This window comes from Mirounga leonina, unplaced genomic scaffold (genome assembly GCF_011800145.1).
Source record: "Mirounga leonina isolate KUSES-001 unplaced genomic scaffold, KU_Mleo_1.0 Mir_125, whole genome shotgun sequence".
In the NCBI taxonomy this organism is placed as follows: Eukaryota; Metazoa; Chordata; class Mammalia; order Carnivora; family Phocidae; genus Mirounga; species Mirounga leonina.
Genome location: NW_023270305.1, coordinates 52,124,237 through 52,149,047, shown reverse-complemented (window position 1 = coordinate 52,149,047; position 24,811 = coordinate 52,124,237). Strand labels below are relative to the sequence as shown.

The window sequence follows — 24,811 nt, the reverse complement described above, 5'->3', positions numbered from 1 at the left end:
GACAGAGAGAGACACAGCGAGAGAGGGAACACAAGCAGGGGGAGTGGGAGAGGGAGAAGCAGGCCTCCCGCGGAGCAGGGAGCCCGATGCGGGGCTCGATCCCAGGATCCTGGGATCATGACCTGAGCCGAAGGCAGACGCTTAACGACTGAGCCACCCAGGCTCCCCCAGTGCCCATCTCTTAACCATGAAAATCCTTAACCAGTAAGACTTGAAAGAAAAGCTGCATCGTCAAAGGCAGATCAAAACGAATGGTAAAAAGAAATTCAGAGAAAATAGATAAAATGCAGGAAGAAAAGGTTTTAATCAATTTATATTCTCAGAGACAAAAAAGATACTGGACTACTGAAACAAGAACAGAATACCATTAAAAAAATGCATTCAAACTACAAAATACAGCCCTTCAATGTGTACAAATATACATTACATAGCTTTTGCATATATTATCAGTCACAAGTTAATAGCAGTTTGATAGTCGGAAGAACATACAACTCTTGATCTCAGAGTGGGGAGGTTCGAGCTCCACATGGAGTGTAGAGATTACTTGAATAAATAAAAATAAATAGGGGCGCCTGGGTGGCTCAGTTGGTTAAGCGACTGCCTTCGGCTCAGGTCATGATCCTGGAGTCCCGGGATCGAGTCCCGCATCGGGCTCCCTGCTCGGCAGGGAGTCTGCTTCTCCCTCTGACCCTCCTCCCTCTCATGCTCTCTGTCTCTCATTCTCTCTGTCTCAAATAAATAAATAAAATCTTTTAAAAAATAAAATAAAATAAAAATAAATAAATAAATAAATAATAATAAAAAATAAAAGTATACCAATTTGTAAAATTCAACAGAAGATCTACAAAGGTAAAGGTGAAAAATGTCCTAGAAAGTAGAACAGATAAAAAAAGACAATGGGGAGAAAAAGAAAAGTATACCATCAATCAAGGAGATATAGTATTTGACAAATAATACTTCTAAGAAGACAGAGCAGAAAATATCGAAGTGAGGAAATGATGAAATAAAAAATTTCAGAACTGAAAAGCCCACCAAAACATCTATCATGAAATTACTGAAGTTGGGGGATGGAATAAACATTCTAAAAGCTTTCACAGAGAGTGCAAAGACTGCCAAGGAAAAGCTCAGGAATAAAAATAGTTAATACTTCTCCAATGCAATATTGGGGAGCGGCTGGCTGGCTCACTCAGTCTGCACAGCATGCAACTCCTGATCTCAGGGTTATAAGTTCAAGCCCCACGGTGGGCATAGAGCTTACTTAAAAAATAATAATAATGATAAAAATAAGGGGCGCCTGGGTGGTACAGCAGGTTAAGCATCCAACTCTTGATTTTAGCTCAGGACATGATCTCAGAGTTGAAAGATCAAGCCCTCAGGACATGATCTCAGAGTCGAAAGATCGAGCCCAACAGCCCTATGCTCAGCAGGGAGTCTGCTTCAGATTCTCTCTCCCTCTCCCTGAGGGAGCTCATGCACTCTCTCTCTAAAATAAAAAATAAGGGGCGCCTGGGTGGCTCAGTTGGTTGGGCGACTGCCTTCGGCTCAGGTCATGATCCTGGAGTCCCGGGATCGAGTCCCACGTCGGGCTCCCCGCTCGGCGGGGAGTTTGCTTCTCCCTCTGACCCTCCCCTCTCTCATGCTGTCTATCTCATTGTCTCTCAAATGAATAAATAAAATCTTAAAAAAAAAAATAAAAATAAATAAAATAAAATAAAAAATAGGGACGCCTGGGTGGCTCAGTCGGTTAAGCGTCTGCCTTCGGCTCAGGTCGTGATCCCAGGGTCCTGGGATCGAGTCCCACATCGGGCTCCCTGCTCCACGGGGAACCTGCTTCTCCCTCTGCCTCTGTCTCTCTCTCTCATGAATAAATAAATAAAATCTTTAAAAAAATAAAATAAATAAAATAAATAAATCTTAAAATAATAAATAGATAAATATTTTAAAATTTCAAAGCAATACTGGAAGGTAGAACACAATGGAGCAATACTTTTTAAATTTCTGAAAGAAAATCATTCTCTACCTAGAATTCTGTATCCAAAAGTGTTCAATAAGATTAAGGGTAGAATAGAAACTTTTAGGCCTGAAAGGTCTTAAAAAAACATTTGTCTCCCATGCACCCTTTCTAAGATGTCATTCTGACAAAACAAAAATAGTAAACAAATAAAGATGTCAACACGGAATCCAGGAACCTAGAGATCCAAAACAACAGAAAAGCAAAAGAAATTTCAAGGGTGATCTGAAGAGAAGATAGCTATTTAGTAAACCTAATGAGAAACCAACAAGTGGAATAGGAAGATAAAGGCCAAAGGAGATTCAGGAGAGGGGAAAGGGAAGAAAATAACAGATCACATAATGATGCATAAAAATGTAAAAACTAGTACTAAGAAGGGTTGAAGAGTTTGGAAAGAATTGGTGATTCACAACCTGAAAATTATTTAATAACAAGCCAGTAAACTCTAGGAAACAAAAAGATAGCAAAAGATAAACAAGAATTTATTTCTTGTAAAATATAAAATGAGCCATAGAAACTCTTCTGGCTCACTGCTGACCAGAATTGTTATTTTTAGAATTACCCTGAAAGAATAGGGAAGTTTCACAAATGTAATCTTTATATATCAGAAAAGAAAGTTCATAGAGTTTACTTAAAATTGATGCATGAAGTAACAGCAGTATAATAACACTATTTCAGAATACAGAGGTTACTCTCAAAGCCAACATATGAAAGAGTTGAAAGCAAAAAGGGAGTTGAGATAGGGGACAATGAACTTTATTACAGGCCTTTTTCTGTTTACTTTTTAAACTCTGTACATATTATATCTATTTATACACTAATCTCAGACATACCCTTATCCTATTTTTTCCTTAGTCCTACCCCTATTATTACCAGCCTGATAAGACTTTCTTACCCAAGTAGAGTTACATGCTGCTTGAGTGGAGAATGCTTACATTTAAGAATATGCTAGTAGGTTTAGAGAGAACATACCTCATCATAATAAAGGCCTTAATATGAAAACCCACAGCTAACATCATACTCAATGGTGAAAAACTGAGAACTTTTCCCCTAAAGTCAGGATCAAGATAAGGACGTCCACTCTCACCACTTTCATTCAACACAGTAGAAGTCCTAGCCACAACAGACAAGAAAAGGGGAGGGGGGGAGAGTATTGAAATTGGTAAGGAGGAAATAAAATTTTCACTATTTGCAGATGACATACTATATATACAGTACCCTAAAGACTCCATGAAAAACACTAGAACTGAAGAATGAATTCAGTAAAATCATAAGACACAAAATCAATGTACAGAAATACACTGCATTTCTTTACAATAATGAAGTAGCAGAAAGAGAAATTAAGAACAATCTCATTTACAATTGCACCAAAAAATAATAAAATACCTAGGAATACACTTAACCCAGAAAGTGAAAGACTTAATGGTCTGAAAACTATAAAACACTGATGAAAGAAATTCAAGACAACACAAAGAAATGTAAAGACATTCCATGCTCATGGGTTCAAAGAACAAATGTTGTTAAAATGTCCATACTACCCCCAAAGCAATCTACAGATTTAATGCAATCCCTATCCAAATGCCAACACCATTTTTCACAGAACTAGAACAATCCTAAAATTTGTATGGAACCCCAGAAGATCCTGACTAGACAAAGCAATCTTTTTTTTTTTTTAATTTAAAGATTTTTATTTATTTATTTGACAGAGAGAGAGACAGCGAGAGAGGGAACACAAGCAGGGGGAGTGGGAGAGGGAGAAGCAGGCCTCCGGCTGAGCAGGGAGCCTGATGCGGGCTCGATCCCAGGACCCTGGGATCATGACCTGAGCCGAAGGCAGACGCTTAACGACTGAGCCACCCAGGCGCCCCTAGACAAAGCAATCTTGAAAAAGAAAAACATATCTAGAGGTATCACAATTCTAGACTTCAAGTTGTTTTACAAAGCAGTAGTAATCAAAACAGTAAAGTACTAGCACAAAAACAAACACATAAGTCAATGGAATAGAACAGAAAGCCCAGAAATAAACCCATGATTACATGGCCAATTAATCTTCCACAAAGAAGGAATGAAGAAGGAAAAAGCCTTTTCAACAAATGGTGTTGGAAAACTGGAAAGCAGCATGCAAAAGAATGATACTGGACCACTTTCTTACGCCATACACAAAATAAACTCAAAACAGATTAAAGACCTAAATGTGAGACCTGAAACTATAAAAATCCTAGGAATACAATTAACCAAGGAGATGAAAGACCTATACTCTGAAAACTACAAAATGCTGATGAAAGAAATTCAAGACAATGCAAAGAAACAGAAAAGACATTCCACGCTCATGGGTTTAAAGAACAAATATTGTTAAAATGTCCATACTACCCAGAGCAATTTACAGATTTAATGCAATCCCGATGCAACTTTTGTTTTTAAAGATTTATTTATTTATTTATTAGAGAGAGAGAGAGAGAGCATGAGAGGGGGGAAGGGCAGAGGGAGAAGCAGACTCCCCGCCAAGCAAGGAGCACGATGTGGGACTCGATCCCAGGACTCCAGGATCATGACCTGAGCCAAAGGCAGTCGCTTAACCAACTGAGCCACCCAGGCGCCCCGATGCAAATACCAACAGCATTTTTCACAGAACTAGAACAAACAATCCATCCTAAAATTTGTATGGAACCACAGAAGACCTCAAATAGCCAAAGCAATCTTGAAAACTGGACAGCTGCATGCATAACAATGAAACTGGACTACTTTCCTACACCATACACAAAAATAAACTCAAAGTGGATTAAAGACCTAAATATAAGACCTGAAACCATAAAAATCCTAGAAGAGAGCACAGGCAGTAATTTCTCTGACATCAGCCATAGCAACATTTTTCTAGATGTATCTTCTGAGGCAAAGGAAACCAAAGCATAAATAAACTATTGGGACTACATCAAAATAAAAAGTCTCTGCACAGCAAGGGAAACCACCAACAAAACTAAAAAAGGCAACCTACCGAATGGGAGAAGATGCTTGCAAATGACATATCTAATAAAGGGTTAGGATCCAAAATATATAAAGAACTTATACAATTCAACACACATACACAAAAAAATAATCCAATTAGGGGCTCCTGGGTGGCTCGGTCGGTTAAGGGTCATGATCCCAGTGTCCCAGGATCAAGCCCCACATCGGGCTCCCTGCTCGGCGGGGAATCTGCTTCTCCCTCTCCCTCTGCCTCTCCCCCGGCTCATGCCCTCTCTCTCTCTCTCTATCTCTGTGTCTCAAATGAATACATAAAAAATCTTTTAAAAAAAAATCCAATTAAAAATGTTTAGAAGATATGAACAGACGTTTCTCCATAGAAGACATACAGATGCCCAACACATGAAAAGATGCTCAACATCACTCATCATCAAGGAAATGCAAATCAAAACCACAATGAGCTATCACTTCACACCTATCAGAATGGCCAAAATCAAAAACACAAGAAACAACAATTGTTGGTGAGAATGTGGAAAAAAAAGAAACCCTCTTGCACTGTTGGTGGGAACAGAAATTGGTGAAGCCACTGTGGAAAACCATTACGGAGGTTCCTGAACAAATTAAAAATAGAACTACCCTATGATACAGTAATCGCATTACTGGGTATTTATCCTAAGAATACAAAAATACGAATTCGAAAGGATATACGCACCCCTATGTTTATTGAAGCATTATTTACAACAGCCAAGCTATGGAATCAGCCCAAGTGTACACTGATACATGAATGGATAAAGAAGATGTACCATATTTTTATATATACAGACACAAAAGGATATTACTCAGCCATAAGAAAAAGGATCAAGATGGAGCTAGAGGGTACTACGCTAAGGGAAATATGTCAGTCAGAAAAAGACAAATATGGGACGCCTGGGTGGCTCAGTCAGTTAAGTGTCTGCTTTCGGCTCAGGTCATGATCCCAGGGTCCTGGGATCGAGTCCCGCATCGGGCTCCTTGCTCGGTGGGGAGCCTGCTTCTCCCTCTACCTGCTCTGCCTGCCACTCCCCCTGCTTGTGCTCTGACAAATAAATAAATAAAATCTTTAAAAAAAAAATTTAAAGAAAAAGACAAGTACAGTATGATTTCACTCATATGTAGAATTTAAGAAACAGATGAACATAGCGGAAGAGAAGGAAAAATAAAGTAAGATGAAAGTAGAGAGGGAGGCAAACCATAAGAGATGCTCAACTCTAGGAAACACAGTGAGGATTGCTGAGGGGAGGAAGATCAGGGTAAGGGGTAATTGGGTGATGGGCATCAAGGAAGACACTGGATATAATGACCACTGGGTGTCACATGCAACCAATGAATCACTAAATTCCACCCTGGTAACTAACAATGCAATACGTGTTAATTAAATTGAATTTAAATAAAGAATAAAAAAAATGAAACTTCCCATTTGTAAGCACATGGATGGATCCAGAGAGTATAATGCTAAGTGAAATAAGTCAGTAAGAGAAAGACTAATACCATATGATCTCACTCATATGTGGAATTTAAGAAGCAAAAGGAACAAAAATGGAGGGAAAAAAAAAGAAAACCAAAAAACAGATTCTTAACTATAAAGAACTGATGGTTATCATAGGGGACGTGGGTGGAGGGATGGATGAAATAGGTGAAGGGATTAAGAGTGTACTCATCTTAATGAACACTAATATACAGAAATGTTGAATTACTATATTGTACACCTGAAATTAATTTAATACTGTATATTAACCATACCGAAATTAAATAAAAATTGAAAACAATTTAAAAAAAGAACATATGATAAAATTTCTAAATGCCTAGCATAAAATACATATAGCTTCAATTAATAAAAAAAGAATTTTAACTCAACATTCATGAGGAATCTACATGCCAAAATTAAATTATTTTTTAACGTTGATTCCATCTAACAACACATATTCCAATGGATCTAACATTTTCCCTGGCCTGGTACTGTGGAACACTTGAAAGAACTGTTAATCCACAGTATCTAACCTTAGCAAAGTTTTTATTTATGAACTAATTCATGAAAAGCACTACTTTAAAGAGTGGTCAATAGCAATACCCCACTGAATTTATCAACAGCCCCAAATTTCTTTTTTTTTTTTTTTAAAGATTTTATTTATTTATTTGAGAGAGAGACTGAGATAGAGAGAGCATGAGCAGGGGAGGGTCAGAGGGAGAAGCAGACTCCCTGCTGAGCAGGGAGCCCGATGTGGGACTCGATCCCAGGACTCCAGGATCATGACCTGAGCCGAAGGCAGTCGCTTAACCAACTGAGCCACCCAGGCGCCCCGACATCCCCAAATTTCTTAATGCCAAAATAAAAGGCAGAGCCTTAGAGTGTATAGAACATAATCTATTTGAAAGCAACAGCTACTAAAACTGGTCAGAAAGTTTACTGAGGCACCTGGCTGTCTCAGTCAATGAAGTATGTTATTCTTTTGATATTGGGATCATGAGTTCAAGTCCCACACTGAATGTAGAGTTTACTTAAAAAAAAATGTTTCCCAAAACAATGAAAAAACAAAAGCAATAGCCTTGAACATTTATCAACCAGAAATGACAGGTATGAAAGATATAATTTTTAGCCTCAAAATACAAAAAGCTGACAGAAACTCACCCTTGCTGTCACCCAGAATTCTTTTAGAAGACTAATCATGAAATAAAATTTAAAAGTATGAATAAAATTTTAATTTTATTCATACTTGGTATGGAAGGTAGAATTTACAACACAGAAATTTAAGCCTGTTTTGTCATAAGTTTTAACGAGTCCAAAAAAAAAGCAACATTATTCAATGCTTTTATCATCCATGTTACTTTCAGACCTTCATATGCTCTTTTATTAACTTGCATTCTTCAATTTATTCTCTTAATCTTCTCTCTCCACTTTGAATTAGTTTTCCTCCCATTCCAGTCCCAATTGCAATATTAATAAAATAAATGATAATCTTTTAAACAAACATATATAACATTCCTGATCTTACAGAAAAAGGAATGGAAGCTGTATGACTGTTATACAGCAATTAAAAATGACATCTGATGACATGAAGAGATTAATTATACTTGACTGTGTATGAAAAATCAGATTATAAAATATAAATGTAGTGAAAGATCACATTTTTCCAAAATTTTAAACTGTATGATTCACAAGCTCATACCAAGGCTATACAAAAAAAATTACCAGTTGTTACTCTGGATGGTAGCATTTTTTTTGTTTTTTTTTTTTTAAACTTTGATTCTCTTTATTTTCTTGAAGATTTTTATGAGTGCATACTTAAATAGGAAGCAAATAATATATTAATATAGTCTAATGCTTAAAAAATTAAATTCTTATCAATATACTATTTTTTAGTGAATATGCTCCTTTACTTATCTTCTAGTCAATATAGCAGAATAATGATTCTTGACCACTGATAACCTAATGAAAATTATTAACACTTTTCTCCCAGAAAACCTTTAAGAACATTTTGTATGAAATGTCATGGGTTCATCAGTGTGCTAAGATACATTTATGGACTTCCATGGTCATGGGACCCCAAGTTAACAATCCCTTTTAAAGATTAACCATGCCTTATTAGTTGCTATTTATCACCTACAAGAACTACCATCTTAATCTAGGCAGCAGTATTTTCTGATGCCCAAGAAAGAAACAGGGGAGGTCAGAGACATGAGGGGGAAGGGAGAACAGACCAAAAAAAAAAAAAAAAATTTTTTTTTTTTTAAGATTTTTGTTTATTTATTTGACAGAGAGAGAGAGAAGGAGAGCACAATCGGAGAGAGACAGGCAGAGGGAGAGGGAGAAGCAGACTCCCCGAGGAGCAGGGAGCCTGATGCGGGACTTGATCCCAGGACCCTGTGATTACGACCTGAGCCAAAGGCAGACACTTAACCAACTGAGCCACCCAGGCACCCATAGACAAAAATTTTTTTATCACAAAACACTGATCCACCTGGATATTTTATTGTCACTTGTCTTGTCTTCAGCATGAACAATGAAGAGTGTAACATTCTACTTTTGGGCACTTTTTTACTACCAGCTAAAAACTGCTCATACTTACTGACATGTGAATAAAATGATAAAGGTTACAAATTGTTTTTTATTTATTTATTTATTTTTAGTTCAGTTTTTCACACTTTAGTTTACATAACCTTTAACATGTATATCATTTTCTAAAATAAATTTTAACAATTTTAATTAAAACAGGTGTTATATTAAGATCTTCTGTCAGGTACTGGTCTCTTCACAACCTAAAATAGTAGTAACATTATTATTCTCATTTCACAAATGAAGTAAGAACTTACAAGCTAACTAGTTTGTCCTAATCATCTAATAAACAGGTAATGAAGCAGGACTCAAAGCCACATTAATCTGGCTCGACAGCCACACTCTTAACCACTATACTCTACAGCAACAGTAGATAAAAGAGGATCTCTGTAGTTTGGGGGCAAACATTCTGACATTCTAATGAAACCTACAAATTATGCCTAAAACTGTACACATCAATATTTACTTTGTAATTTCATTCCCATCCAGGTTAAAAATTCCTGATACAAGGATTAAGAGTATGTATCAATGATAAAAGAGGACTAGGAATGGGAACATGTAACCCCCACCCAGCACCACCAATAACTAGGGGGTGAAATGTTAAAAAAAATTGCATCATTTCTCTGGATTTCATTTTATTTAGTGGCATAACATGTTGCTATCTAGCTGCAGTTACAATAAATAAATCCAAAATTATTACTCAAATGCAACATTTCTCAACAAATCCTTTGGATACTGATGTTAATTTTAAATCATTAACGATAGTATTATGAAATATACAATCACCTACTCTACCCATAATGAAAAGAACAGAGGAACAGCAACCGTTCCTAAACTTAGCTAAAAGTAATTCAGCTGGTTGAGACTCAGAAAAGAGATGCCAATAATAATGGCATGTAAAAAAATCTACAATCTTTTGTAGAACAAATATGTGTACCAACTTTATTGACAAAGAAGGAAAAAAATAGGAAAAAGGGATATTACTGTAGAACAAATGAGATTTGAAGATAAACTCTATGATCAGCTAGACTGTGGGCCTCAGGACATTTATTTATGTTAGCTGCACTTAACATGTTCACTAATCATTGCACACAAAGCTTCAAACATTCTTCACCCACAAAAATTTTAGAAGACTAATAAACGAGATAGGTACACAAGCAAAAAAGAATCTTTAGCTATGACCAGCTAAAATCATTTTAAGGGAACAGGAACGTGCAAATTCTTGTTACAAATTCTCATTATATTAATTATTGTGTTCCCTGAAGTTGTATTCTTTATATTCTCAATATATGTATTTTTTAAAAATTGGTCTAATACACCTATATATTATGCAAATGTAGTAACAAGTGGCTTCCAGAAGGGTCAAAGTGTCCATTACCAAAATACTGATTTTTTTAATGGATTAAGTTTGTTAAAGGTCTCTAGCTATGCCATTAAAAATTCTTTAATCTCTCAAAATAATTATTTTTAGAATTTCATTCACTTGGGGCGCCTGGGTGGCTCAGTCGGTTAAGAGTGTGCCTTCGGTTCAGGTCATGATCCCAGTACACTGGGATCGAACCCTGCGTCGGGCTCCCTGCTCCACAAGAAGCCTGCTTCTCCCTCTCCCACTCCCCCTGTTTGTGTTCCCTCTCTGTGTCTGTCAAATAAATAAATCTTTAAAAAGAAAAAAAAAAAAAAAAAAGAATTTCATTCACTCTCTTCCTAAATAATGAAAGAGTTAAAGAAACTTTTATTCTGTTTTGAAAAACGAAACCATGAGTGGCCTCATGATTAAGGGAAGAAGATTTAAGAAATATTGATAAACTGTCATTCATTGACTATAGGTATACAACCCAACACTCCAAAAGGGAAATTTCATGACAAACAATGCCAATTTAAAGTACAACTCACAAAGTTAGTCTTTAAAGTACTTAAAAATGCATACCTCTGTGTCCAGGAATTGATATAAGCAAATATTTTGAGAGTATGTTCCTTTCTGAGCTGCAGTCCATCACCACCTTCTATATCTGATACTGAAATAAAGTAGAAACAAACACTTTTTAATATTAGGAATAAGTAATGCTAAACCAGTATTAAAGCCAATACTTTAAAAAAAAAGGTCTAGACTAAACGCAAGTATTTCAGATATTTTTTTTTTAACAGATGTATTGGGGGAGCAAGAGATAAGACACTTTGCCAGTTATTCTAGTGTTGTCTCTCTACTTCAAATCCCCCCTTCTGTTCTATGCTTTGTGAGGCTGGGACTGGAACTCTGTGAACTTCATTTTTCATTTCCAGCTGGCTTCCTGTTAAGATCCTCCTCCACTGCCTACATGGTACTAAAGGACTAGAAGGCAGGAAGAGACCAAGGAAGTGTTCACTTTCTGTGTATGAAAGCATCACTCAGCAGCAGCCCAGATTCCAAGTGGCAGCATCCAAAAACCAATCTCATGGTACTCCTCTCGGAGTTACCAGCAGTAGCCAGACAGCATCCCTTCCATTAAGTCCTAGCTTCCCTTACAGGGCCCACCTCCAAGTGATTCTAAGTGATTCTTAGATTCTGACAACCCTCTTTGCTTTGTTTCCCCAGCCTTCAGGGAGATTGGCTGCTTCCTCAGTTATTATAAATGTCATCATCATCATCTCTCAGTGTCGTCCAGGTTCCATTTGTTCTTTACCTCCAACATCTGTGTAAGTACTTCCCTTTAATAAATTCCCTTTCAACTCCCTGACTGGAGCTTGACTGACATACTGGCATTTCACATACAGTATGTACAACTAGGAAAGGAATCTAAAGTTAAATCCAGAAAGGAAAAAAGTTTTCAGAAACTACAGGTTGTCCAAATAAGTCTTTATGTAAAATGTTTTGTATAAGATCTGGTCAGCAAGTTTTTCGTTAACGGGCCAGAAAGTAAATACTTTAGGCTTAGAAGGCCAAAGAGTCTCTTTCCACACCTAGACAGCTGTGCCACACACAATGTGTAAACAAACGACCACATCCATGTTAAAAACAAACAGGTGAAAGATCTGGTACACTGGGCCACCCTTTGCCAACCCCATTCTATTTTTTTAAGGCTTTTTTAAAAAAGATTTTATTTAGTTTAGAGAGCACACGCACACATGCATGTGAGCAGGGGGAGGAGCAGAGGAAGAGGGACGGACAAGCAGACTCTACACCGAGCACAGAGCCTGATGCAGGGCTCCATCTCACCACCCTGAGATCATGACCCAAGCCTAAATCAAGAGTCCAACACTCAACCGGCTCAGTAGGTGGAGCATGTGACTCTTGATCTTGCGTTGTGAGTTGGAGCCCTACATCGGGTGTATAGATTAAAAATAAAAATCTTGAAAAACTTAAAAATAGAGCTACTCTACGATCCAGCAACTGCACTACTAAGTATTTATCCAAAGGTACAAACATAGTGATCCAAAGGGGCACCCGCACCCCCATGTTTATAGCAGCAATGTCCACAAAAGCCAAACTCTGGAAAGAGCCCAGCTGTCCACTGACAGATGAATGGGTAAAGAAGATATAGTGTACACACACAAAATGGAATATTCCTCAGCCATCAAAAAAGAAATCTTACCATTTGCAATGACATGGAAAGAACTAGAGGGTATTAAGCTAAGCAAAATAAATCAGAGAAAGACAATTATCATATGATTCCACTTAGATGAGGAATTTAAGAAAAAAAAAAAGGACCATAGGGGAAGGGAGGGAAAAATAAAATAAGACAAAACCAGAGAGGGGGACAAACCCTAAAAGACTCTTAACTACAAACGCAGGGCTGCTGGAGGGGAGGGTAGAGGGGGAGATGGGGTAACTGGGTGATGGGCATTAAGGAGGGCACTTGATGTACTGAGCAATGGGTGTTATATACAACTGATGAATCATTAAAGTCTACCTCTGAAACCAATACACTGTATGTTAATTAACTGAATTTAAATAAAAATAAATAATAAATAAATAAAATAAAAAATCTTGGGGTGCCTGGATGGCTCAGTCAGTTAAGCAACTGACTCTTGATTTCTGCTCGGGTCATGATATCAGGGTCAATGGATCAAGGCCCAAGTTAGGCTCCACGCTCAGCAGGGAATCTGCTTGAGATTCTCTCTTCCTCTGCCTCTGCCCCTCCTTCCACACAAGCACCCTCTCTGGCACACACACTCAATCTCTCCCTAAAATAAAAATTTAAAAATAAAAAAATATTTTGGGGCACCTGGGTGGCTCAGTTGGTTAAGCGACTGCCTTCAGCTCAGGTCATGATCCTGGAGTCCTGGGATCGAGTCCCACATCAGGCTCCCCACTCGGTGGGAAGTCTGCTTCTCCCTCTGACCCTCCTCCCTCTCATGCTCTCTGTCTCATTCTCTCTCTCTCAAATAAATAAATAAAATCTTTAAAAAAACTAAAAATAAAAAAATATTTAAAAAAATAAAAAATTACAACAAAAAGAGAAATAAGGTCCATTATCCAGAATTTTTTTTTTTCTTATTTTTATTTGATGTTTTAAGTCACCTCTACACTCAATGTGGAGCTCAAACTCACAACCTCGGGATCCAGGGTCACATACTGTACTGAATGAGCCAGCCAGGCACCCCCAGAACTTATTTCTTATAAGCATTCATACTATACCTATTTCAGGACTGGCAATTAAAGTTTAAATATCAATCATATGTATCCCTTATTCCCGGTCAGTTTGCAAAAATATAAGTCAAAATTTTAACTGGAAGAAGGGGACTTTTTTTTTAAAAAGACTAGTTTTAGTGTTGTAGTAGTAGTAGTAGTAGAACCCAAACTGAAATGAATGAAAAGTACTGCCTATTAAAAAGTAAAGGGGCAGACAGGCAAGATGGCAGGGGAGTAGGAGACCTGGATTTCATCTGGTCCCAGGAATTCAGCTGGATAGGGATCAAACCATTCTGAACACCTACGAACTCAACAGGCGATCAAAGAAAAGAATAGCAACAACTCTGAAAAGAAAATCAACCACTTTCTGGAAGGTAGGACGTGCGGAGAAGTGAATCCGAAGCAATATTTGGGAAGATAGATGGCGGGGGAGGGGGCCTCCATAGCCCGCTTCTGGCAAGTGATAGAGCAGTGGAGCACAAAATCGGAACTTTGAGAAGTTTACTCCGCTGAGGGACGTCGCTCCAGTGGCTAAGCGGCGGGGGGGGGGGGGGGGAAGCCCTCGCTGAGTAAGTGTGGTCTCAGGATCCTCTGGGTCACAGGAAGACCTGGGGTACCTGAGTGCGGCAGAGCTCCCAGGTACCAGAGCAGGGAAGCCGCCTGCAGAGACAGAGCCAAGGAATGGGCTCTCAGCTCCAGGTTACCATAAACCGTGATCCATGGCACAGTCGGGCCACTGCTCTTCCAGCAGGAACCCAACAAGCAGCAGATCCGGGGAGACTCCCCTTCCTCCCCCGGAGTAGCTCCCGCACCTCACAGGGATCAGCTGGGTTTGGAGACTCCAAACGGAGTCGTGTGCCAGAGAAAGAAATGCTCGGTCACAGGCCGGGTGAGCACGGAGTGCGGCCGGAGACGGGGGAGACGGGAGTGATTGACTGCTTTTCTCTGGGGGCTCACTGAGTGGGGGCCCGAGTTCTCGGCTCCTCCAGGGTGGAGATTGGGAGGCCGCCATTTTCACTCTCGTCTTCCAAAGCTGTACAGAAAGCTTGCAGGGAACAAAAGCTCCCGAGAGCAAACCCAAGCAGATTACGTAGCCTAAACCTGGCAAGGGTGGGGCAATTCCATCTAAGGCAAAGACATTTGGGAACCACAGCAACAGGCCCCTCCCCCAGAAGATCAGCAAGAACAGCCAACCAAGACCAAGTTTACCAATCAAGGAAACAGCAGAACTCCAGAGCTAGGGGACTACTGCACATAGAATCCATGGCTTTTACCATCATTCTTTAGTCTTCCAAAGTTAATTTTCTTTTAACTGCCTTTTTTTTTTTGAAACTTTCTTTTCCCCTTTTTCAACCAATATCAATCCTTTTTTTTTTTTTAAGATTTTATTTATTTTTTGAGAGAGAGAGAATGAGAGACAGAGAGCACGAGAGGGAAGAGGGTCAGAAGGAGAAGCAGACCCCCCCGCCAAGCAGGGAGCCCAATGTGGGACTCGATCCCGGGACTCCAGGATCATGACCTGAGCCGAAGGCAGTCGCTCAACCAACCGAGCCACCCAGGCGCCCCCAATATCAATCCTTTTTAAAAACTATTTTTTATTTTTCATTTTTAGTGTCATATTCTATCCCTTCATAGTAATTACCCTTATTTTTGGTATATATATATATAAGTTGTTCACTCTTTAGAATTTTGAGATACAGTTTCTTCTAACAGATCAAAATATACCCTAAATCTCTACTGTATGGCTTTGTTCTAGTCTCCTGCCTGATCACATTCTCTCCTTTTTTTAAATCCTCTTCTTTTTTCAAACAACTTCTTATCAATTCCTTTCATAAAAATCTTCTATAATTTTCATCTTTACATTCATATTCCATCCCTTCATTGTATTAACCCTTATTTTTAAACATATATAACTGTTTCTTTCTTTAAAATTTTGGGAGGCACTTTCTTCTAACAGACCAAAACACACCCAAAATCTAGTGTGTGGCACTGATCTATGCACCAGCCTGATCATATTTGATCACATTCGTTTTCTTTGTTTTGTTTTGTTTTTGTTTGTTTTTATCTTTTTCTTTCTTTCTTTCCCTTTCTTTTCCCCTGGTTTCAGGTCTTTTCTCATTTGTTTAGTGGATATTTTCTGGGGATGTTGTTACCCTGTTAGCATTTTGTTCTCTCATACATCTATTCTCCTCTGGACAAAATGACAAGACAGAAAAAGTCAACAAAAAGAACAAGAGGCAGTACCGACTGCCAGGGACCTAATCAATACAGACATTAGTAAGATGTCAGAACTAGAGTTCAGAATGATGATTTTAAAGATACTAGCTGGGCTTGAAAAAAGCATGGAAGTTATTAGAGGAACCCTTTCTGGAGAAATAAAAGAACTAAAACCTAACCAAGTCGAAATAAAAAAGGCTATTAATGAGGTGCAATAAAAAATGGAGGCTCTAACTGCTAGGCTAAATGAGGCAGAAGAGAGAATCAGTGATATAGAAGACCAAATGATGGAAAATAAAGAAGCTGAAAAAAGAGAGATAAACTACTGGATCATGAGGGGAGAATTCAAGAGATAAGTGGTAGCATAAGACAAAACAACATTAGAATAATTGGGATCCCAGAAGAAGAAGAAAGAGAGAGAGGGGCAAAAGGTATACTGCAGCAAATTATAGCAGAGAAATTCCCTAATTTGGGGAAGGAAACAGGCATCAAAATCCAGGAGGCACAGAGAACCCCTCTCAAAACCATTAAAAATAGGTCAACACCCCGACATCTAATAGTAAAACTTACGAGTCTCAGAGACAAAGAGAAAATCCTGAAAGCAGCTCGGGAGAAGAGAGCTGTAACCTACAATGGTAGAAACATTAGATTGGCAACAGACCTATCCAAAGAGACCTGGCAGGCCAGAAAGGACTGGCATGATATATTCAGAGCACTAAATGAGAAAAATATGCAGCCAAGAATACTATATCCAGCTAGGCTGTCATTGAAAATAGAAGGAGAGATAAAAAGCTTCCAGGATCCAAACAAAAACTAAAGGAATTTGCAAACACGAAACCAGCCCTACAAGAAATATTGAAAGGGGTCCTCTAAGCAAAGAAAGAGCCTAAAAGTAACACAGACCAGAAAGGAACAGAGACAATATACAGTAACAGTCACCTTATATTATTATATTATACAATGGCACTAAATTCATATTTTTCAATAGTTACTCTGAATGTAAATGGGCTCAATGCCCCAACCAAAAGACACAGGCTATCAGACTGGATAAAAAAAAACAAGACCCATCGATATGCTGTCTGCAAGAGACTCACTTTAGACCCAAAGACACCCCCAGATTGAAAGTGAGGGGGTGGAAAACCATTTACCATGCTAATGGACACCAAAAGAAAGCTGGGGTGGCAATCCTTTTATCAGACAAATTAGATTTTAAACCAAAGACTGTAATAAGAGATGAGGAAGGACACTATATCCTACTTAAAGGGTCTATCCAACAAGAAGCTCTAACAATTGTAAATATCTATGCCCCTAACATGGGAGCAGCCAATTATATAAGGCAATTAATAACAAAAGCAAAGAAACACATTGACAACAATACAATAATAGTGGGGGACTTTAACACACCCCTCACTGAAATGGACAGATCGTCTAAGCAAAAGATCAACAAGGAAATAAAGACTTTAAATGACACACTGGACCAAATGGACTTCACAGACATATTCAGAACATTCCATCTCAAAGCAACAGAATACACATTCTTCTCTAGTGCCCATGGAACATTCTCCAGAATAGATCACATCCTAGGTCACAAATCAGGTCTCAACCGGTACCAAAAGACTGGGATCATTCCCTGCATATTTTCAGACCACAATGCTTTGAAACTAGAACTCCATCACAAGAAGAAAGTCAGAAAGAACTCAAATACATGGAGGCTAAAGAGCATCCTACTAAAGAATGAATGGGTCAACCAGGAAATTAAAGAAGAATTTTAAAAATTCATGGAAACAAATGAAAATGAAAAGACAACTGTTCAGAATCTTTGGGATGCAGCAAAGACAGTCCTAAGAGGAAAGTATATAGCAATACAAGCATTTCTCAAGAAACAAGAAAGGTCTCAAATACACAATCTAACCCAACACCTAAAGGAGCTGGAGAAAGAATAGCAAATAAAGCCTAAATCCAGCACAAGAAGAGAAATAATAAAGATCAGAGCAGAAATAGAAACAAAAAGAACAGTAGAACAGATCAACAAAACTAGGAGCTGATTTTTCGAAAGAATTAACAAGACTGATAAACCCCTGGCCACACTTATCAAAAAGAAAAGAGAAATGAGGGCGCCTGGGTGGCTCAGTTGGTTAAGCGACTGCCTTCGGCTCAGGTTATGATCCTGGAGTCCCAGGATCAAGTCCCACATCAGGCTCCCTGCTCAGCAGGGAGTCTGCTTCTCCCTCTACCCTCCTCCCTCTCATGCTCTCTGTCTCTCATTGTCTCTCTCGCAAATAAGTAAAATCTTAAAAAAATGTAAAAATAAATAAATAAAAAGAAAAGAGAAATGACCGAAATAAATAAAATCATGAATGAAAGAGGAGAGATCACAACCAACACCAAAGAAATACAGACAATTATAAGAACATATTATGAGCAACTATATGCCAGCAAATCAGATAATCTGGAAGAAATGGATGCATTCCTAGAGATCTATCAACTCCCAAAACTGAACTAGGAAGAAATAGAAAACCTGAACAGACCTATAAACCACGAAGGAAACTGAAGCAGTAATCAAAAACCTCCCAACAAAAGCCCAGGGCCAGATGGCTTCCCAGGGGAATTCTACCAAACATTTCAAGAAGAATTAATACCTATTCTTCTGAAACTCTTCCAAAAAATGGAAATGGAAGGAAAACTTCCAAACTCGTTTTATGAGGCCACCATTACCTTCATCCCCAAACCAAAGACCCCATCAAAAAGGAGAATTACAGACCAATATCCTAGATGAATATAGATGCAAAAATTCTCACCAAAATACTAGCCAATAGGATCCAACAGTACATTAAAAGGATTATTCACCATGACCAAGTGGGATTTATCCCTGGGCTGCAAGGTTGGTTCAACATCCGCAAATCAATCAATGTGATACAATACATTAATAAAAGAAAGAACAAGAACCATATGATCCTCTCAATAGATGCAGAAAAAGCATATGACAAAGTACAGCATCCTTTCTGGATCAAAACTCTTCAGAGTATAGGGATAGAGGGTACATACCTCAATATCATAAAAGCCATCTATGAAAAACCCACAGCAAATATCATTCTCAATGGGGAGAAACTGAGAGCTTTCCCCCTAAGGTCAGGAATGCGGCAGGGATGTCCACTATCACCACTGCTATTCAACATAGTATTAGAAGTCCTAGCCACAGCAATCAGACAACAAAAAGAAATAAAAGGCATCCAAATCGGCAAAGAAGAAGTCAAATTCTCACTCTTTGCAGATGATATGCTACTTTATGTGGAAAACCCAAAAGACTCCACCCCAAAACTGCTAGAACTCATACAGGAATTCAGTAAAGTGGCAGGATATAAAATCAATGCACAGAAATCAGTGGCATTCCTATACACCAACAACAAGACAGAAGAAAGAGAAATTAAGGAATCGATCCCATTTACAATGGCACCCAAAACCATAAGATACCTAGGAATAAATCTAACCAAAGAGGCAAAGGATCTGTACTCAGAAAACTATAAAATACTCATGAAAGAAACTGAGGAAGACACAAAGAAATGGAAAAACGTTCCATGCTCATGGATTGGAAGAACAGATACTGTGAAGATGTCAATGCTACCTAGAGCAATCTACACATTCAATGCAATCCCTATCAAAATACCATCCACTTTTTTCAAAGATATGGAACAAATAATCCTAAAATTTGTATGGAGCCAGAAAAGACCTCGAATAGCCAGAGGAATGTTGAAAAAGAAAAGCAAAGCTGGCAGCATCACAATTCCGGACTTCAAGCTCTATTACAAAGCTGTCATCATCAAGACAGCATGGTACTGGCACAAAAACAGACACATAGATCAATGGAACAGAATAGAGAGCCCAGAAATGGACTCTCAACTCTATGGTCAACTCATCTTCGACAACGCAGGAAAGAATGTCCAATGGAAAAAAGACAGTCTCTTCAACAAATGGTGTTGGGAAAATTGGACAGCCACATGCAGAATGAAACTGGACCATTTCCTTACACCACACACAAAAATAGACTCCAAATGGTTGAAAGACCTCAATGTGAGACAGGAGTCCATCAAAATCCTAAAGGAGAACACAGGCAGCAACCTCTTCGACCTCAGCCGCAGCAACTTCTTCCTAGAAACATCGCCAAAGGCAAAGGAAGCAAGGGCAACAATGAACTACTGGGACTTCATCAAGATAAAAAGCTTTTGCCCAGCAAAAGACAATCAACAAAATCAAAAGACAACCGATAGAATGGGAGAAGATATTTGCAAATGACATAGCAGATAAAGGGCTAGTATCCAAAATCTATAAAGAACTTATCAGACTCAACACCCAAAGAACAAATGATCCAATCAAGAAATGGGCAGACAACATAAACAGACATTTTTCCAAAGAAGACATCCAAATGGCCAACAGACACATGAAAAAGTGCTCAACATCGCTCGGCATCAGGGAAATCCAAATCAAAACTTCAATGAGTATCACCTCACACCAGTCAGAATGGCTAAAATTAACAAGTAAGGAAACGATAGATGCTGGCAGGGATGCGGAGAAAGGGGAACCCTCCAACACTGCTGGTGGGAATGCAAGCTGGTGCAGCCACTCTGGAAGACAGTATGGAGGTTCCTCAAAAAGTTGAAAATAGAGCTACTGTATAATCCAGCAATTGCACTACTGGGTATTTACCCCAAAGATTCAAATGTAGGGATCGAAGGGGTACGTGCACCCCAACGTTTATAGCAGCAATGTCCACAATAGCCACTGTGAAAGAGCCAAGATGTCCATCGACAGATGAATGGATAAAAAAGATGTTGTATATATATACAATGGAATATTATGCAGCCATCAAAATGAATGAAATCTTGCCATTTGCAACGACGTGGATGGAACTGGAGGGTATTATGCTGAGCAAAATAAGTCAATCAGAGAAAGACATGTTATCATATGATCTCACTGATATGAGGAATTCTTAATCTCAGGAAACAAACTGAGGGTTGCTGGAGTAGTGGGGGGGGGAGGGATGGGGTGGCTGGGTGATAGATACTGGGGAGGGTATGTGCTATGGTGAGCGCTGTGAATTGTATAAAAATGTTCAATCACAGACCTGTACCTCTGAAACAAATAATACATTATATGTTAAAAAAAAAAAAAAAAGAAGAAGAAGAAGATAGCAGGAGGGGAAGAATGAAGGGGGGGAAATCGGAGGGGGAGACGAACCATGAGAGACTATGGACTATGGACTCTGGAAAACAAACTGAGGGTTCTAGAGGGGAGGAGCGTGGGGGAATGGGTTAGCCTGGTGATGGGTATTAAAGAGGACACGTTCTGCATGGAGAACTGGGTGTTATACGCCAACAATGAATCATGGAACACTACATCAAAAACTAATGATGTAATGTATGGTGATTAACATAATAAAAAAAATTAAAGGGGTAATTAGTTTAATAAACTGAAACTCGGGGTGTCTGGCTCAGTTGGGAGAGCTCATGACTCTTGATGTTGGGGTTTGAGTTCAAGCCCTATGTTGTGTGTAGAGGTTACTTAAAAATAAAATCTTTTCAAAAATAAATAAACTCAGTAGGGAGTCTACTTGAAGATTCTCTCTTTCTCCCTCTGCCCCTCCCCCTGTTCATGCTCTCTCAAATCTTTAAAAAATAAATAAAAATATACTGAATCTGTGTATCAAAATTTCTAATATTCAAATTCCAAATAAACAGTGAAAGAGTTGCAAAAGGATACAGGCAGTTTGATACCATTTGTTAACTTTTTTTTTTTAAGATTTTATTTATTTGTCAGAGAGAGAACACAAGCAGGGGAGTGGCAGGCAGAGGGAGAGGGAGAAGCAGGATCCCCTCTGAGCAGGGAGCCCGATGTGGGACTCAATCCCAGGACCCTGGGATCATGACGTGAGCCGAAGGCAGCCGCTGAGCAACTCAGGTGTCCCACCATTTGTTAACTTTTAACACACACAAAAAAAAACGGTCTTATGTCTTATGTCTCATGTACCAACATAGTATAAATACATATACTGTAATGATACACATCCTCACCAAGAGAATGGTTACATCTGGGGGAAAAAGATACAAAGGCAAGAGGAAGTACTTTTATAAAAGAAATAAAACTGATACAGCTAAAAGCCTAAAAGTGATACAACTAAAAGCCAATATAAAATATTAACATCTATTAAATCTGGCAAGTACATGTATATCTATTAGGGTTCTTTTCAATGGTCTAACTTAGTTTCATAATTAATTTTTTCTAGTTAAATATGCCAGATTCAAGATACCCTTTTTCCACTTCCTCCCCAAACTCCATTAAAACAACAAGAGAAAAGTAACACACAAGGGCAAAAACAACTAAATTGTGTAAGAAAAGGGCACCAGACTTAGAAAAACCACAGTAGGGCTCCTGGGTGGCTCAGTCATTAAGCGTCTGCCTTCAGCTCAGGTCATGATCCCAGGGTCCTGGGATCGAGGCCCACATCGAGCTCCCTGCTCCTCTCCCACTCCCCCTGCTTGTGTTCCCTCTCTCACTGTGTCTCTCTCTGTCAAATAAAAACATAAAATCTTTAAATAAATAAATAAATAAATAAATAAATAAAATAAGCGGGGGAAATCGGAGGGGTAGATGAACCATGAGAGACGATAGACTCTGAAAAACAAACTGAGGGTTCTAGAGGGGAGGGGGGTGGGAGGATGGGTTAGCCTGGTGGTGGATATTGAGGAGGGCACATTTTGCATGGAGCACTGGGTGTTGTGCACAAACAATGAATCATGGAACACTTCATCTAAAACTAATGATGTAATGTATGGGGATTAACATAAGAATAAAATTAAAAAAAATTAAAATCTTAAAAAAAAAAAAAAAAAGGCAAAGAAAAACCACATAAGCTAAACAAACAGCCTGATACTGGGGAATAGAACTAGGCTAATTTTTCCCCATGAAATCTCAGAAAGGCTCAGGAACTACAAACACTGAGTACTTCTGAAAGCAGGAATACAGGTAGGGCTAAAAGATATTAAGTCTTATTAAGAAGTTGGTAGACACCCCCTTTTTTCCCCCTTCTCACACACACACACACACACATTCACATTCTCTCTCTCTCTCCAAAAGATGATGTTTCCTCTCGGAGATGCTGAACCATAAAAATCTGGTTTTTAGAAAACCATGCAGCTAAAAGCCAGGAGTTTCATACTGAAAACATGTATATGTCTCTGTACAGATATTTCCTACTATGTCACATGCATTCCTGAGAAGATTCATGTGACACAAAATCTTGCACTGAAGAATAAGGTGGGGACGCCTTGCTGGCTCAGTTAGTAGAACATGCAACCCTTGATCTTGGGGTCATGAGCTTGAGCCCCATGTTGGGTGTAGAGATCACCTAAAAACAAAATCTTAGGGGCACCTGGGTGGCTCAGTCGGTTAAACATCTGACTTCAGCTCAGGTCCTGATCTCAGGGTCCTGGGATCAAGCCCTGGGTTGGGCTGCCCACTCAGCGGGGAGTCTGCTTGTCCCTCTGCCCCTCCTCCCACTCGTGCCTGTGCATGCATGCTCACTTTCTCTCTTCCAAAGGAATAAAATCTTTTTAAAAAATAACTTAAAGAATAATACGGCTAACCACAGTAAAACAAGGTTAGAAGAAAACTACTCAAAACCTATGAAACTTTATAACCAGAGCACTGACAAAATCGTAACTAGTCTGACTTAAAACAAAAAACACTAGCAGTTAAGTCTCCAATGGCATTTCACTGAAGTGTCAATCAACCCGCTGCAGCTTTACCCATGAGGTCCATGTGTCATCTTTTGATATGGAGACATGAAGGCATTCAATTCTAACAAAGATCATTTCCCCAAAACACTAAGGATCAAAAGAACCACTCGCATTAATCCATCATCTTAATGACTTTACACCTACTTCACTTTCTCGACACATAGCTTTATAAACTAGAAAACAAAGGGGTCCTTAAAGGCAATAAACCAATCACTATATGCACAATAAAAAGTCATTTCTTAAGACTGTCAGCTTTGGAAGAAAAAAAAAAAAAAGACTATCAGCTTTGTTACAGTTTCTTCATATATTGGTAGTAGGGTCTTTTTTTTTTTTTTTATCCCCACCCCACCTCCACCAGGGTCATCTCTTTAATCACACAAAAGCTTGCATGGATCACTGTAAAACATTAATATTATGGGGGGGAAATCCCTAAGAACCAATAAAAGTCTTACATTTTATTAATATTATTCTTCTATCAATTGTGTATGGGCCTAATTTTTGTCTAAAAAGGAATACCTTGTTCTAGATCAAACTATATACTCAATGTTGAGCCTTCTGGCACTCTTCCACACTCAGCTCCACAAATGCTGGTAGTCCAAACAGGAGGTTGGACTACTTCTCCCTGGTAATACTGACTAGACCAAAAAGGGTAAAAACAAGTCTCTTGACCAGGAAGAGAAGGAAAAGGCATAAAAGGCAGAAGTACATGGCAAACAAAAGGTTAACAAGGTAAGAGCACCTGAGACCATGCAAGCCAAACACACTACTGTCCATCAGGTAGAAAATCCTGACAACAAATCCATGACAGGGCTAATATATACTGGGGGAAGAGATAAGGCAACCACAGAAAACAACTCTTGGTTTGTAGATTTCCGCAGCCCTCCAACCCCATGAACAGCAGCAATAATACAGCTGGAAAACAAGGGAAGGGGTGGAGGGCTCTCAGAAGGGATTCTCACCCTCCTGCTAGTAACCTGCTGTTTAACTTCTTTTGTAAAAGGATTCTAAGAGAAAACAAAGAAAATGCATCTCAGCCATTAAAAAAGAAGAAAGAAACCTGTAAGGAACAATATTGTAACCCTAAAGGGACAACAACCTGGATAGGGAAGAAGAAACCATACTACACAATGCCA

At 38.8% G+C, this 24,811-nt stretch overlaps 1 protein-coding gene across 3 annotated transcripts in view; it reads right to left on the bottom strand.

Moving 5' to 3' along the window:
- The window catches only part of USP34 (ubiquitin specific peptidase 34), a 262,229-nt gene that overhangs the window by 196,222 nt on the left and 41,196 nt on the right, over positions 1 to 24,811 (bottom strand). For all 3 annotated transcript variants that reach the window (XM_035001475.1, XM_035001473.1, XM_035001474.1), the window contains exon 2: positions 10,990 to 11,077. In XM_035001475.1, coding sequence (XP_034857366.1) covers positions 10,990 to 11,077 — 88 coding nt within the window. The remainder of the gene's footprint in view (positions 1 to 10,989; positions 11,078 to 24,811) is intronic.